We start from the raw sequence: 18184 nt of genomic DNA, 5'->3' as shown, positions 1-18184 counted from the left end.
ACACTTCACCCTTGCTCCTGATGGCTGCTGGTTAGCGCCTTGCATGGCAGCTCCCGCCATCAGTGTGTGAATGTGTGTGTGAATGGGTGAATGTGGAAATACTGTCAAAGCGCTTTGAGTACCTTGAAGGAAAAAAAGCGCTATACAAGTATAACCCATTTATCATTTATTATTTACAATATCAATAAAAAACAATCATGATTACTATTTTTGCCATAATCGCCCAGACCGAATCAGTACTCATCTTTACAGCAGAGTGCAGTGTATTTACTCCCAAGATCAAAGCACACAAATACCCACAAGGACTACAAGTAAACAACTACAAACATGTCTGCTAGCACGGTTCTGTTTATTTTATTTAGCAAAGCAAAACATATAAGAAAAAAACTACAAACGTGTCACCCGCCAAGTTTATGTGCATTTGACTTTTCGAGGGTTAGTATTAGTCACATCATGGTTGGAGTCATGAATCTTTCCCGGACTTTTCTCTTGGACACATCCTGTGTGAAGGAAAATCGAGGCTGTTTTCCTCCAAAGCTACTCAGGAATTAGCATGTGGCGTTTGGCTATTGCTCAGTCCTTGTAAAATAACGGTGCATTATGGGTAAAAAAGCATTATGAGTAAAAAAGTGATAGAACAATAACTGATCTTTTCCTTGTGTCTCCTGGTTGGACAGAAGCGTGGGAAAAGGAGGGGTAAAAGTTGATAGACTTTTTTATTCTATTAAACTTGATGGAAGTTGAAAGACCTTTCAGGGATTGTATTGCCTCGGACCTCATTATAATGACAATGAAGCACCACTGGATAATGGCGGATGGGAGAGACGGGGGTGGTTTTGTGGCCTACGTGCCACAAAGGAGGCTTATGGAGGTAAACTTGCCTCTGGATTCAAGCGACAGTTAACAACCACATCGTCTAGCCATTCAGAGACAAAAAGCACATAAAAAAGCAAAGGAGGGCTTGGTGAGACACGCTTTAAGCATACACACTTCTATTCATCTTCAAGGCTTCAGCACTTAAGGCAGCCCATTAAGCAACATTTTTGACTAGAGTTTCTGAAACTACTCTCCATAGTTCACGGCTCTCCTGTCATACCAAGGATTTTTGACTTGTGTAAATATATTGCCTGTGTTTTAATGTATGACTGTTTAATGTCAAAATGAGTCCTTTAGAGAGGTCCAATACAACCAAAACTCCACAAAGAATCTACAGCTCCACGACACATAGCTTTAATTCCCTATTGATGCGGTCATGCTAATAGTCTGGTTATTCTATCTGCAAGGAAGCAATTCCATAAGCGATAAATCACGACTCTGGAAACCTTCGTGAGTTTGGGGGGCGGTTGGGGGAAACACAGGCAATGACATTAAAAAAACAGTTATGTGTGGCAAAAACATGCAAAAGAAAATACGATACTTACAGTTTTTCTAATGTAGTCAATCCAACAAATGAACCATCCTTGAGTTCTTGAATTTTGTTGTTGTTGAGAATTCTGTAAAGGCAGAAAAACAATATTAAGGAAACATAAGCAAAAGAACACAACATACATTTGTTTATGATTAATTAGTTTCACCATAATGTGTTCAAACACCTGATTTAAAAAAAGTCCCTCAAAAACTTGAGGTTGGAGTGCGGCAGTTGACTGTACTGTATCTGTACCCACAACTGTCTGCCATTTTGGAGTCATTGCGGGGGCGTTGGGTGGGAAATCATTGGGAGTTTTGTGAATAATAAGAAAGGAAGTAAAGGGTTAAGGTTGTATGGACATGATAGTAACGTAATCCATCCATCCATCCATCCATTTTCTACCGCGTGTCCCTCTCAGGGTCGCTGGGGGGCTGGAGCCTATCCCAGCTGCATTCGGGCGAAAAACGGGGTACACCCAGGACAAGTCTCCACCTCATCGCAGGGCCAACACAAATATGCTACTTATTGATCTTGTATTGCGTAAATAACAAAGATGAGCACAGCATCAAAATAAAAGCGCAAAAAAATGGTTACAGTTTGTTTTTCCAGAGAAGAGATGCACTTTTAGCGTGCTATGTATTGTCAACAAACATCAAAAGCAACGTCGTCTTCAATGCCATTGTGGATAATTTTGGATAGTTTCTTTTAACTTTAATCCAAAATGACAGAACACTCAATAGTATAGAAGCAAGTTAACGAAAACATATTTTAAGTAGCTGTTATTTCTTTTTTTTTTCTTGTCTCCGTATTACCATGAGTAAGTAGTCTGTGAAGTTTGTTCATCATCCCCAGTGAGAAAGCTTGTTAACTTAGTTTTAGTTTTAAAACTGCAGGGAGTGGCCACAAGAGCCCATCTTTAATCCCAGTGTGGCGTAGTTGAAAATATGACCATATCTTTTTTTAAGATCTATATGGCACATCTAGGTAGTGCACCATGGCTCCACCCCTTCAACCTATATCCCCGAGAAAAGTCGCATTCATGGTGAATTTGAGGCGTTGCGTGAGGTGGCGTTGCGTACATCGTACGTTGATTGAGGGAGTGCATTTTTATAATATTATAATATTTTTGTATTCATTCAAATTTGGGGTCTCTGGTATATGGAGACATTTAGTCATAATTTCACACACAATATTTTTAATTGAGGCCCCAGAGTCGAATATAAGGTGATTTTGTTTTACTGACAAAAGTCAGGAAAAAGACGGGTCTCGAAATTCACACATACAAACCAACAGCCTTTTTTCTCCCCACCGAAAAACAGATTTTGAAAGAGAAGTAGTAACCTATTCAAGATCTTATCTTACAGTCAAAACTGGACTTATTTTTGCACGAATTAAAAAAAATAAAGGGTCGTAAAAAAGAGGGTTCTTATTCCAGCTGCAGTTATCTAACACTTATGTAATTGAGTTATCTATTGATCAGTTTGTTCGATTAATGGGATAAATCCCACTTTATAGCCTTAATGCATATTTTCTGAAAAATTGTTGAAATAAACCATTTTTGTGCTTGCCATAATCTTTACTCTTTTGTTCTAATAAATGCACATAATAAACATAAAAATTGCACTTTTGCCATGTATGCATTTATAAAAATACAAAGTAAATAAAGACTTAAAAAACTCTCCGCTGTTTGCCGCCACACACATCACGGCATCAACAAACCATTGTTCTCATGTGCTCTCTCGTGCGGAAACTATGTTTGCGTATTTTAAGTTCCGGGCACTTCACAATGCCCGGATTTTGACATTTTTTATTAATTACGCCCAATAAACAAGTAATCGAATCAGTAGTAACAGCAAAGTAGTAGCAAAGCGATGTAGAAAATGACTATTTCGCGAGTATTCAAGTATACGTTCTAACGCAGTTGCTTTTAGCTGCAGGCATTAACACTACAGGCTTTTTTCACTCTTTCTTGTCTCTCTTCTCACAGAGAGATAAAACAAGCGCACCTTGCGCGTGCAACATCATACGCCCTCGCCGAGCAGAGAGGTAGCGGAATGGGTAAAGTTAGCAGTGGCAGGTGGTGCAAGCGGAGCGGTGCGAGTGGTAATACGAGATAGAGAATGTGTGAATCTGGTAACAAATGGAGGAAGAAGAATTAATTCCCAAGAAAAACAGCATTGGCGGTGGTTTGGCTTCAAGCGGGAAGATGTTGAACAAACAACCGTAATATGTAAAGTATGTGGCAAAAGTGTTGCTACAAAAAGTAGCAGCACTGCTAATTTGTAGCATCATTTGAAAAGTCACCCGCTAGAGAATAATGAGTGCTTGAAACGCCGAATGTCAACATCTCCGCCCGGTGCCACACCCACAAAATGCCGAAGCAGCCAGCACTGACCCAATTGAGCCTGGCGTCTTCCATTTCCAGATCAACACTGTATGAAAAAAATAGTCAACAACAGAAGGAGATAACGTCCGCAGTAACCTACCACATAGCGAAGGACATACACTATTTGATTTCCTATTATGCAGCTATTTTTTTATTTTACAGTTTTTGAAATATCTTTTGTGACATCATGCACAAAAGTGCACTTTATTAGTTTTAAAATATTGTAGTGGCGTTTTGTACAAAAAGTGCACTATTAGTGCACTTTTGTGCACTAATAGCTTGTTTTAAAATGTCTCTGACAATCTTGCACTTTCTGTTTTGGAAATGACATGAATGTTTGTGCCACTGCTTAATAAATACAGTTTTGGTAAATTGACTTAGTTGTAATTTCCCTCTCTGCATGAAAGTTTAAAATTAGCATATATTAATGCAGTATGAACAAGAATTTTTTTAATGTAGACACATAGAATCATCATACTGGTGTGATTATATGCATCAAGTGTTAATTCAAGGCTAAGGCAAAATATTGAGACATATATTGTGTATTGTGACATGGCCTAAAAATATTGAGATATTAATAAAAGGCCATATCGCCCAGCCCTAGGTTGATCCATACCATTATTTCCACTACATAAACGTGATTTTGGTGAGCTGCCACAGCAAAATAAAAGCCGCTGCAGCTGTTGCTGTTAGTCGCAGACATGGAGCGACAAAAGTAGAGTCTCTAAACACGACGACAGTCTCCAATAACACCAGAAAAAGATGCAAGATCTGTTGATTGTCGTTTTAAAAAAGAAAAAGTCCTTCAAAGGATTGGACTAGTATCTAGAAACTTGAAAATTCTCAACAAAGTACACCGTACAATTAGCAGCCGCAATTGAAAAATAGAGCAAAACGATACAGTATAAAAAAAACTAAAAGTTTCAAAGCAGCAACATTTGAAATACACTACTTTTCAAATTTTACCAGACACATTAAGAATTTTTGTAAAAAGTATTGGTATCGGATCGGTATCACCGATGCCAGCCTGAATTTTACTCTGTATCGGATCTGAAAGAAAATCACCGATATCGCACATCACTATTGATCGAGTCTATTTTGGCTTGGAACGCTCGAGAGGAACGTGGCGTGCTTTAATACCTCCGCCACAGAGGTTTGGTTTTCGCCAGGGTTTGTTTGTTAGCAACATAACTAAAAACATTAAGGACGGATTTAGAAAAAAAAAACAATTCCTCTTCTCTACTACTACTTCCTGCTTCCTCTTTCTCTCCCCCTTTACGGCGCTACAAGCCCCCACATTGTGAACACGTGATGCGCATTAGATAATGGGGAATGTAGTTTATACTGTTTTTAGAGCGATTTATAGGCGGAAGAGAGCGACTCTCATAGGCCACATATGTGTGCTTATCTTACATAAGGATTGTGAATGACAGGCAAAATTCACAAAAGGGCAGTTCCCCTTTAAGAAACACTAAAACCTTTCCAAATCAAAACGAAAGAAGATAAACATATTTAAGCACTCAAATAACAATCATTTGGCTCCTAAGAAGTTAATTGTTTTTGTTTCTTCTGCTGAGAAAAGTATGTGTGTTATTTATTTTATTTTTCCAATGGGTCAAAGATTTCAGTGCATAAGTACTTTTTGAGCACATTCAACAATACAGTGATCATTTTGGTCACAATAACCGTTATATGGATTGGTTATTTCATTACGTAATATAGGAAAAACACGCACTCTCCAAAAAACTTAATAAAACAAAAATAAAGAAGAGCACGGCAAGTACTGTACTTAAAGAAAAAACAAGGCCAGCAACACTCGTTATATTAATAATTGTAATACAAACTGCGCAGGCGCTACCAAACACAGACCAGTTTTGAAAATCCGTCATCCCTAAAACCAACAGGTATATTTAAAAAAAATAAGTTTGTCTTGAAAAAAAGAGGGGAACTTATATTCAGGTTCTTACTGTATATTCTGCCCTGCTTAACAAAGAAATGTGGACAGGACCTCTTACTCCTCCTACCCCGCTGGCAGCTTCAGAACGTCTGCAGCGAGACCAGCCGCTTCCTTGCCGTCTGACTCTGAATGTCTGCCTTAGGACTCCAGACAGCCTACAGGCGTCCTCCTTATCTGGATGCACAGATAAGTCCCCAGGGGCACATTCTGCCTCTTGATAGTGATATTTCACCCAGTGTTATCGAAAGAAAAACGTGACTCAGAGCCACAGCACACATCTATGAACAGCATCCTTGTCTCATCAATCCACAACTATGTGAGCAAATCCTTGCTTTTCTTCCTGTCAGTCAACCTCTGCAGGAGCCAAAACCAGCTGTGCTCATCTTACATCAAGGTGAACATGTCATGTCTTTCTGCAGGACTGGCAGTCAGTTGTATTTGGTAGCTAAACACATTGCGTCGTTCCCTCTCGGATTACTCAGGCATGTGGTATCATTCGGAAGGCCAGGAATGCATTTTTCCCCTCAGCGGAAAGGCATTCAGAGCACCACCATTGTTTTTTATAGTCGGGTCAAATAAAATGTGACCGCAGGGAATTCCTGCTTGGCCCCTCTAATTATGATCGCTCCTCCCACCAGTTACAATTGATGACCGCTGCGTAGTGCTGTACAATACATACGATATAAAAAATGTCAATTGTACAACATAAATCTCTAATGTTAATATCCTAATTTTAACATCTGGGCTGCGACTTATACAATTATTGACTAATTGTTATACATACTAACAACTGTAGCGACTAAGGATGGGAATCGAAAACCGGTACTTGTTTAGACCGGCTCCCAGTGTTTCGATTCCTGGGAATCATTCCCTTATTGATTCCTGTGGGCGTGCATAGAAAAAAACAGATATGTTTATTTTTCTGCAAAATAATGGTGAATTATACAATGCACACTTTTATTGGACTTGATTTGCTTGTATTTGTCACTAGCTGACATAGTTTTACTTTTGAGTGTTCAGATCATATTCTTTTATAAATTAGTATTTTATGTAATATTTAGTTTATTTATACAGTAGATTATTAATTGTATTATTATATTATAGTTATTTTCCAAAATATTTGTTTTCTTTTCTGAAGAACCTCGGAGTCCTGTCCCTGCCACCCCATGGAGGTTGTCAGCCTCTTAAGACCCCACTGTTGAGTTTGTATATTCATGTTTCTTCTAAACCAGTGGTTCTCAAACTTTTTTCACCAAGTCCCACCTCAGAAAAAACTTGGGGTCTCTACCAAAATGACCAACATTAAAATACAATAGCGTAGCGGGCCTAATTATTCATTAAAAACAAGGCAGGGGTTGTATTTAACACGTATATTTAATATTTTGGTCAATGTAACATTACACAACGTTTAAATATAGGAAAATAAAACACTGTACTTTAATCAAGTGATTCTTTGGCATACCACTAGATCAGGGGTCGGCAACCTTTACCACTCAAAGAGCCATTTTGGCCCGTTTCACAAATTAAAGAGAACAATGGGAGCCACAAAACTCTCTTGCAATTTAAAAAGAAATAACTCTGCATACAAAGTTTTTTTTTTGCTTTGTGCTATGTATATACCAGGGATCTCAGACACGCGGCCCGCACCTTAATATGAAAATGTAATGTTAGTGCGGCCCGCGAGTTTTATATGAATGGCGCTTGACAGCGTCATACTTGCCAACCCTCCCGATTTCCACCCACACAGCAATAATAAGGACAAGCCGTGATGGCACTGCCTTTGACGCCCTCTACAACCTGTACAGACAGCGTGCCAGCCCAGTTATATATTGTATGGGCCTTCTGCATACACACGAGTGACTGCAAGGCATACTTGGTCAACAGCCATACAGGTCACACTGATTGTGGCCGTATAGACAACTTTAACACTCTTACTAATATGCGCCACACTGTGAACCCACACCAAACAAGAATGACAAACACATTTCGGGAGAACATCCGCACCGTAACACAACATAAACACAACAGAACAAATACCCAGAATCCCATGCATCCCTAACTCTTCCGGGCTACATTATACACCCCCGCTACCACCAAACACCCCCCCCCCCAACCCTGCCCCCCCACACATCAATCCCCCCCTCCTTGCGTTGGTTGAGGTGGGCGGGGTTGCCTTGCAGTCACTTACCTGTGTAAACAGAGGTTGCATACAATATGTGACTGGGCCGGTACGTAGATAGTACGCGACGACAGGTTGTAGAGGACGCTAATAAAGGCAGTGCCATCACGGCACGTCCTCAATATTGTTGTCCGGGTGAAAATCTGGGAATATTTGCCCCTGGAGATTTCCGGGAGAGGCACTGAAAACCGGGAGGGTAGGCAAGTATGCAGCTGAGCCGCATCAGAGTGGTCAAAGAGCCGGATGCGGCTTCGGAGCCGCGGGTTGCCGACCCCTGCACTAGATGGAGCCTGTGCACCACTAGTGGTACACGTACCACAGTTTGAGAATCACAGTTCTAAACTAAAAAGTTAACAGCAATCAACTTGTTTGTTATCCTTTTATTCAAATTAAAATCGATAAGTAAATTGATAAGAGAACCGATAAAGGACCGAATTGTTAAGAAGAATCGATAATGAAACAGAAAAATATTAACAATTCACATCCCGAGCAGCAATGCTGCTCCTTTGTGATAGCGTTGTACGTCACTGGTGAGAACTATGCAGGAGAATAGATGTCAACAACTCAGCAGAGACAAACGGCACAATGGAAGCTAAACCAGCAATACCCAAAGAGGAATTGGGGCCAAAAACAGGAAAGAAGAACTTCTTTGTTTGGCTTTGGTTTGGATTTTAAAAAATCAGACACCGACCAAGCAACAGTAGGCTAATCTGAAAAACATGGCGCCTACAAGTCGTCGTTAGCGACTTGAACACATCTAATATTCTCCATCACTGGAAGACACGGCATGAAGAATATTAAAGAGGCAGTGTTGAAATGCGAAAAATTGTCACCTCAAAACCAGGAAGTGATGGAAATAAAGACACCAAACGAGCTTAACAGAGTTGTCTATGACAAGAGGTCCCGCAGACACCAAGAAATTACAGCTAACATCTATAAATGTACATCTGTAGACATGACCTAGTATACACTGTCTAAAATAGGGCAGGCACCAAAAATAATTGTATTGTTTTTTTTACTTGTCTTTTCTTTTCTACATATAACGTGATTTTATGAATAAAATGACAAAAAATTTGCAAAGCCTGCATTTATTTCATGTGTGTATATCTTAAGGAAAAAATATTATATTGTGATATATATCGTTATCGGGATATAGAATTACCTAAATATATATATATATATATATATATATATATATATATATATATATATATATATATATATATTTGTGTCCATATTGCACAGCACCACCGCCACTAGCGCATTATAGAAATTAAAGTGAAAGACTAAATAGTCAATGAATGAAGGCTGTCTTCGACTAAGGATTTTCACATCTAAATAGTTAAGATTTTGCTTACAATCGACAAACAGTCGAATCTATGGGTGGTGTTTTTTTGCAAGAAAGAAATAAACTGATAAAGATATAGCCGCTAAAAGGTGTGTCTTCCAAAGTTAATTAAGAAGGATACTTAAAAAAGTACATTGAATAAACTACTCTGATAAACAAATGTCCCCCATGTAGAAACATGCTCCTAACACTATTACAATAAAGTAATTAGGTAGTGGATTTAAAAATACATGGATTGAGTTTTCTTTATTTTTATCGTGATATCGAATAAGTATCAAGAGACGTGGAATTCACAGGTATCTGGAGCGACGACTGAAATTCTGGTATCGTGACAACCCTGGTACGAGTCAAAGAATAAATGTCATCTCCCCTCCTGACAGTTATTAACTGTAATCGCCACCTTGGACATTGGACCAGTTACAAAAAAATATAACCACCACTAGTGCTATATAGAAACCAAGCAAAGACTATCAAGTCTAAGTATTGCATGCTTGGCACATTCGCTGATGCACAGGCACACGCATCTAGTTGGAAATTGAACTCTGCTTCTTTACACACAGGGACATGAGAATATTTAAGCCAGTGCTACAAACTCCTTTATTCAATTTTGTAAGTAAAAAAATTCAACGAAAAGCGTATTGACTCATGATTGTATTTACAGAAGAATATATTCTTTGAGCAACTCAAACCAACCGAGTCCGTGGAGGAAGAATAGCAGACAGGCTGGTGAATGAAAATATAGGCCTCACACCCCAACACATGGACAATAAGTTCAAGACTGTTGTGCAACATCACAAGAAGAAAAAGGATAGTAGCTTTCCGACTGCTGTATGACCACCTCAGCTCACCACAAGCAACAAATCTGAATCGCTTGCTTGAGCATATGTGCTTGACTAGAGTAAGCAATAAACAAGTGGATCGCTATTTGTTTAGTTAGCTAAATGCTGAGTGACATAATGCTAATGCTTTAGCTAAATATGTAATGAACCACAATGGAAACAAGCCTTTTGGATTTTTGTGCCATCCATTTGCCTTTTTAAAGCATTACATGGATTCAATTATTTAAGACGTCAAACTTCTCAATCAATCAAAAATCAATTGGATGTGCCCCATAAGCACACGTCTGACGCTCATGAACTCATCATTCACTGCGAGGGCAACTTTCTGACTTGTTTGTTTAAAACTTAAGGTATTTACATGTAAACTTGTTGAGATTAACTCATGGACACAGTGACGTGCAGTCAGTAGAGGCAGGTGAGGTGGGGCCTCACCTGCCATCATGGAAAGAAAAAAAATGTAAAAAGAAAAAAAATATATTAAATTGTTATATGTATTCAGTGATTATACTATAAAGTTATTTTCCATTTAACTTAACCAGTTTTAGATTACTTGTATTCAAAATCGCTGAATTTTCACATTTGCTGTTCAAATACTGAGAAGAGACGGTGCGGTGATCAGCAGCCAGTTGAGGCACGTCATTCAGTTGTGCCTCAACATGGATTGCAGACTCGGCTAACTGCTGGCCTGCTGTGCAGTGAGACCGTATTGCTATATGAACTATATTATACATTTCCATAGTTTAGTTAGCTGAGGTATATAATGTACAGTGTATTTTGTCAACAACTGTATGTGTGTAAAGTATTTCTTGTGCTGAGCAATCATAAAACTGCTGCGAAGACGCACTGTGGGAGGCTCGCAGTAATCCCGCCTTCTTGTGCCGGTTAATGAACCCCCCGACGGGAGCGCCACACCAACCAAAGCCCACACCCAAACCCTCCATGTGCAAGACCGAATCCACCCAAAAAAAGTCACTTAACAAGAAGCCAAAAAGTGCAAAAACAACAATGCTCAACATTAGGTACACCTGCAGACTGCAGCACGGATTTCATATTTCATTCATTCACAACTCCTCCAACACAAACACCACTGTTCCCGCACTTATAAGTAAAGGTAAGACCATAATAACGTTTTTTTTTTATTAAATGTGCTTTTTTGTGTGCTACAGTTTGTATGTGTAAAGTTAAAGTTAAGTTAAAGTACCAATGATTGTCACACACACACTAGGTGTGGTGAAATTTGTCCTCTGCATTTGACCCATTCCCTTGATCACCCCCTGGGATGTGAGGGGAGCAGTGGGCAGCAGTGGCGCCGCGCCCGGGAATAATTTTTGGTGATTTAACCCCCAATTCCAACCTTTGATGCTGAGTGCCAAGCAGGGAAGAATGCTGGTATGAGCTTTTAAACATAACCCGTTAACTGCTGCCAGTCAAATGGTGAATAAGATACTCTTTAGGGTTCATATGTTTGTAAATCTGACTGTGATGAAGTCAGTGCCTCACCAGTCATGAACCTCACCGCACGTCACTGCATGGACAATTATGCATATTAGACGATGACGTCATCCAAACCCAAAACCACAAATGTATTGCAGTTCTGTAATTGGTCCTAGTGTGTGAATATGAGTGTGAATGTTGTCTGTCTATCTGTGTTGGCCTTGCGATGAGGTGGCGACTTGTCCAGGGTGCAGCTGGGACAGGTTCCAGCACCCCCCGCGACCCCAAAAGGGACAAGCGACAGAAAATGGATGGGTGTGTCATAATTTTATTGCAGCCTTTCCTCGCACCTGTTACACAAAATAATAACTGCCACCAGCGCAGAGAATACAAATAAAACAATCCACAAAGTAAAATTGCTGCACTGAAGGGACGTACACTCGATCAAGCACTAGCGTATACAATTGCCAAGTATTGGTCATAAAATTCATGTGACTTCTCCTACAACTTGTACTCTAACCGTCTACAGGAACAGTTCCGCTCCAATGATTCTGCGGCAGTTTGGAGAGGTCTAAGGGCCCTTACGAACTATAAGCCCAAAACCCCCCAGGCCCTGAATGACCGGACTCTCGCTCAGGGCCTCAACACACATTACTGTCGTCATGAACGGCCTTCAGCTCATCAAAGCCATGCTCCCCTCACCATCACCCTCCCCACCAATGCCAGCACATCATTAAAGGATTCAAAGGACTCCAAAAACATCATAAGACTGAAAAAAACCTCTCCATTAAAGAAGAGGATGTACGCCGGCAGTTCTTGAAGCTGAATACGCGGAAGGCCCCCAGGCCGGATGGTGTCTCCCCGTCCACTCTCAGACACTGTGCGGACCAGCTGGCTCCTGTCTTCACTGACATTTTTAACACCTCTCTGGAGCTATGCCGCGTGCCGTCCTGCTTTAAGACCTCTACCATTGTCCCTGTCCCCAAGAAAGCACGGATCACAGGACTAAATGACTACAGGCCGGTCGCGCTGACGTCTGTGGTCATGAAGTCCTTTGAGCGCTTGGTCCTGCCCCACCTCAAGGACATCACCGCCCCCCTCCTGGACCCACTGCAGTTCGCCTACAGAGCCAACAGGTCTGTGGATGATGCAGTGAACTGCTACGAGACAAGCTCTACCAGCTCAGTGTGCCCGACTCCCTCTGCAGTTGGATTAATGACTTCCTGACAGACCGAAGACAGCACGTAAGGCTGGGGAAGATTGTCTCGGACAGTCGAACCACAAACACTGGTACTCCTCAGGGCTGTGTACTCTCCCCCTGGCTCTTATCCCTGTATACAAACTGCTGCACCTCCAGTCACCAATCCGTAAAACTGCTCAAGTTTGCGGATGACACCACCCTCATCGGGCTCATCTCGAATGGCGATGAGTCCGCCTACAGGAGAGAGGTAGACCGGCTGACGTCCTGGTGCAGCCTCAACAACCTGGAGCTGAACGCCCAGAAAACAGTGGAGATGATCATGGACTTCAGGAAAGTCACAGGCCCACCATCCCCCCTCACCCTGATTGACTCTCCCACCCCCGTCCCCATTGTGGACTCCTTCCGTTTCTTGGGCACCACCATCACCCAGGACCTCAAGTGGGAGCTGACCATCAGCTCCCTCATCAAGAAGGCCCAGCAGAGGATGTACTTCCTGCGGCAGCTGAGGAAACTTAAGGTGCCGACCGAGATGCTGGTGCAGTTTTACTCAGCCATCATAGAGTCCATCCTGACCTCCTCCATCACAGTGTGGTTCCCCGGCGCCACAGTCCAGGATAAGAATAGACTGCAGCGCATCGTACGTGCTGCTTAGAAGGTGATTGGCTGCAAGCTCCCATCCCTCCAGGACTTGTTCTCCTCCAGGACCAGGAGGCGTGTGGGTCGGATCACAGCTGACTCTTCTCACCCTGGACACACACTATTCTCCCCTCTCTCCTCAGGCAGGACACTACGGTCCATCCAGACCCACACCTCCCGCCACCTGAACAGTTTTTTCCCCTCGGCCATCAGGCAAATGAACAATAACTCCTAACAGCAGCTCCTTGAATCCCTTCTAAGTCTATCTGATAGCTCAGTCACAGCTCTTTTTATACCAAATATGTGTTAAATGTGTTTTATGTCGCACGTTTGCACCAAGAAAAATTCCTAGTTTGTGAACCCGTTCTCAAACAATGGCAATAAAACTATTCTGATTCTGATTCTGAACTTGTGACTTCTCCTACCACCAGTTGAAACTGAGACTCGTCACCAATGCTTTGAGAAATGAAAACTGAAAAACTACAAGAGAAACAACCAAAGCAACGTCTGTGTGCTAAGTACTATGTGTGTTATGAAATGTACTCAGATGTGTCCAGTCCTCCTGCCAGTTATAATAAAACTGCTCACATTTTTTCCACTCCCACTGAATCACATGTCACGAAGCATCTATTAAGGTACAACACAGCAGCAAATCTTTATTTCCTTTCCTTTAGTGTTTTTTTCTAGTGCAGCCAGCCCTGGTATTCTCATATTCCATGCTGTAATCCTGCAACACATACCTTACTTTTCTCCTCTCAATAGAAAAAAACAAAATCAGTAGTGCACAAAATTGATGCAAATATCTTAGAAAGCTACCATTGTGTTGAATCAGTGATTACTTATCATTGTTCTATGAATGTTAAAATATAATGTAAATCCAAGTGTATTTACTTCAGGGGTCACCAACGCGGTGCCCGCGGGCACCAGGTAGCCCGTAAAGACCAGATGAGTAGCCCGCTGGCCTGTTCTAAAAATAGCTCAAATAGCAGATCTTACCAGTGAGCTGCCTCTATTTTTTAAATTTTATTTATTTACTAGCAAGCTGGTCTCGCTTTGCTCGACATTTTTAATTCTAAGAGAGACAAAACTCTAATAGAATTTGAAAATCCAATACAATATTTTAAGGACTTGGTCTTCACTGACAAAGAAACAGATAACAGATTTGGTGTCCAGTTCAAAGTGTGACATGATTTATTAAAAAATTTGAGAGTTGACTTTTATATTTTACATGAGTTATTTGTACAAACATGGTGCAAAGTAATTCATGATTTGTTAAAACATGTTAGTGGCTAGCTAGTTAAAATGGGATATTGAGATTTCACAAGACTGTCTTAGAAGTGATCATTTGAAAATGTTCAATTTGAAAAATGTGCACTTAGAGAAAATATAAAAATAAAGTGTTGCATATTGATATTTATCTGTTTCTATATATATTTATTGTGAGAAATCATTAAGATGATCAGTGTTTCCACAATGATAAATATCATTAATTATTAATAATAACAGAGTTAAAGGTAAATTGAGCAATTTGGCTATTTCTGGCAATTTATTTAAGTGTGTATCAAACTGGTAGCCCTTCGCATTAATCAGTACCCAAGAAGTAGCTATTGGTTTCAAAAAGGTTGGTGACCCCTGATTTACTTCATAATAATCATCACCCATACGTTGAATGCCATAGTAGAAATGATGCTTTCAACGGCACTCGTAAAGCGGGAGACTATAAATATTATAGTGTATACTCACAGTGTGACCGTCCGATTGGGGAAGAAATCAGGCGGTAACACTTGATGGAGCTCCATGTTGCTGCAGACCACCTTCCTGTCCGGGCTTTTTACTGGGCTTTTCGAGCGTTCGTCGTATGATTTGCAATCGGACGCGACCAATGTAGACCACACGCCGACGCTGAGCACTAGCGACATGACAAAGTATTTCACGTTCATTTTTCCCATGGGGCTGTAAAGTAACCACGGCGGAAATAAAAAAAATAGCATTAAGTTACGACAGGAAAGTCGTGTTTTTAAGTTAGACGGACATGCTAATCACAAACAGTAGCTTTTTAAGCTGTTCATCCTCCATTTGTAATGTTTCTCCTTCAATGTCTGTGCAACGGAAGTGTTCTTTGTCCCTTCATTTGAGCTCCACTGTTCCCCCAAAAAACAACCCCATTTTCCTGCAAAATCATGAATCTGCAAACGCAACACGGTGCCTGCTCGCTAAAGTCCACTTAATAAGAACTTTTTTGGGTGGGTGGATCCCGAATAGGAATGTATTCTTTTCCAGTAATCCCCAAAATTATGCACGCAAACAAAAATTAGCTTCCAGGGTCTGATCCAAACAGAACGTCTCCTCTTGAACACCAGGAAATCAACATGAGCGACGACTCGGCAACAGCAGGCGAAAGTTACCACGCATCTGAATGCAAATAAAACTAGTTCGCATGTGTTGTAAAAATGTAAACAAAGTCGTCGTCGTGTGTCTTTGGCTCCTTTCGTGTCTTTGTGAAGAAATCCCAGCGAGTTATTTCCCATTCAATGTCCAAGCTCTTCCCACGGTCCTGCCCAGAGCACTTGGTGTTGGGATTCAACAACACTTCCGGTATTTTTCAAAATAAAACACCCGGAGGTTATTTTTGTCTAGTTAATATAAGTCCGCATTTTTTTGTTTTGTTAACATTAAATGTAAATGAAACAGACAGTTAAGCAACCACAGAGCATTTGTCAAGATGTTAACACACTTGCTGTAGCTTTACTGGAGAATGCTATTTAACTAATCACATCTGGCCCGTAAAAGGTCAAGGTCGATGTTTATTTGCAACGCACATTTGAAACAATCGGCTCAAGCTGCCCCAAAGTGCTGTACAGATTACGAAAAGTACAATAATAAAAACAATTATTAAGCCAATAAAAAAATATCTAATAGCTAACAGGCATTTAATAAAAATAAATAACGGCATCCATCCATCCATTTTCAACCAATTGTCCCTTTTGAAATAAAACAAAATAATATATTGTACTAGAAAGCCTAGATAAACTTGTATTAAAAGCTAGTGTATAAAATGTGTATTAAGTGCTAATTTAAAACATTCCACAGATGTAGCCTTTTGAATTTGCAGAGGGCGAAAGTTCCATAGTTCAGGGCATCCTATTCAACCACCGGCCCGCAGGCCACATCTGGCCCGCCAAAGCTTTTCATTTGGCCCAACGAACATTACCCGAATTGCTGGGTGATGTTCTTCTTCGCGACTTAATTCACATGCTGGTCAACCAGCTTGAGCGTAGCATTAAAACAAGTGAGAGTGCGTGTAGCATTTGAGCAAAAAATTCAGTGTAGAGGGGTTCGTATTTTTTTACATTTTCCACAATGCATTGCTGGTATCCATATTGAAGGGCGGAAGTTACATTTTAAAAGTTACTTGACTAAAGACGCGTTCGTAAAACGCTAATTGTGGCTGATAATTTATCCAGTAATATTCATAATGCCGACAACATGAGCCAGTGTCAACTGCCACAATCGAGGTGACAGAGATATTCATAGCTTGTATCGCAATTCAAAGCGTATTTCTGGAAAAATGGAAGCTACTGAAAAGAAAAGTTAACGGCGAAGGCGAGCATGGTTTGCTACAATCAACTGAGATGTGACGTGCGGACGACTTTGTGTTTGTATGGATTATATCAGGTAAATATTTTGTAATTAAAAATAATCTAAAATATATAACAGCCCCACTTTGCATTAACTTGATGTGCTTGTTCGAAGAACTTTGATAGTAGTTATATTGATAAAAATAGTGCTAACTTCTCTTATCCGGACTGTAACCTCCATAAAACAAAAGTGAAGCGCATGAGAACAACATTCTCTCAATACGGCCTTACAGTCACGGTGTGCGGAGATTACATTATATTGGTTATCCATGATTGTCCAGGGTGTCAAACTTGGGTCGGATCATTTTTGGGGGTCTTTTACTCTAGCCTGGCTTGATGACACATTGTCCAGTGGGTGTATAGAGATAAACATAAATGTCACAAACCCATCCACAAACAAAACCCTCCTAGCTGTCTTGACTCTTATAATTTAGAAAGTGTTTCAAAGTGTAAAATGGGCTGGTTTGAACAATTAAGTAGTTCTCAAAATCCGGGTATGAGACATTGAGAAGGATGTCGTGGTCTTTGCTCCACTCAGACTTGTCGATCTTGTACGGATATTTGCATCCAATTATGGCTGTTTGCTCCTTATAACGACAAAGGCCCTTAATATCTAATGACTCACAGTATTTATCCATGGTATCACAGTGGTGCAATGTTGTTTTCCAATGAATAGTTCGGAAATATTACGTGTAGCGCTATCGTGAACAATGACGTTCGTCCTTCAAAATTAATTCCGGCAATGCACTTCCGGGAAAAATCCGAACCCCTCTATTGCTGTTCTGTTCTTGGGTGTTCCAGTCGTTCAAATAGAGAGGTAGGATAGGAAATAGCTTTCAAAGAGTCCTGAAAGAAGTTGTTCAAAACGGTAATAAAGTAAGGGAAAAAACGAAAATGCGTGGAAGGAAATGGCTCTTAAAAATATAATTTTCATTATTTTGTGGAATACAATTGGACCATTCCGTGTCTGCAGCGATCACTTTGTAAAATGTTTGTTTGAATATAGGATTTGTTTGAGAAACTTGCTGTTTTACTCTACTATAGTAGTAGTGTTTGAGAGCAGAACTAAACGTAAAAATTAAGAGATCGCATTAGTTTATGTTCTTTTGTGATTGCCATGCCTAAATATAACTGAAAGACCTGGTTGTTAAAGGCCTA

General features: G+C 40.4%; 1 protein-coding gene across 1 annotated transcript in view; it reads right to left on the bottom strand.

Moving 5' to 3' along the window:
* Positions 1 to 15979, bottom strand: part of adgra3 (adhesion G protein-coupled receptor A3) — a 43816-nt gene extending 27837 nt beyond the window's left edge. Inside the window, exons 1-2 of the mRNA XM_062065346.1 lie at positions 15132 to 15979; positions 1422 to 1493 (exon numbers count right to left, since the gene is read on the bottom strand). Of these exons, the coding sequence (XP_061921330.1) occupies positions 1422 to 1493; positions 15132 to 15379 (320 nt within the window). The 5' untranslated portion in view covers positions 15380 to 15979. The remainder of the gene's footprint in view (positions 1 to 1421; positions 1494 to 15131) is intronic.
* Between the last annotated feature and the right edge of the window lie 2205 nt (positions 15980 to 18184).

The sequence above is a fragment of the Entelurus aequoreus genome, linkage group LG12 (assembly GCF_033978785.1).
Source record: "Entelurus aequoreus isolate RoL-2023_Sb linkage group LG12, RoL_Eaeq_v1.1, whole genome shotgun sequence".
In the NCBI taxonomy this organism is placed as follows: Eukaryota; Metazoa; Chordata; class Actinopteri; order Syngnathiformes; family Syngnathidae; genus Entelurus; species Entelurus aequoreus.
Note: the sequence above shows the minus strand (reverse complement) of the source record. Positions and strands in the feature narration are given on the sequence as shown.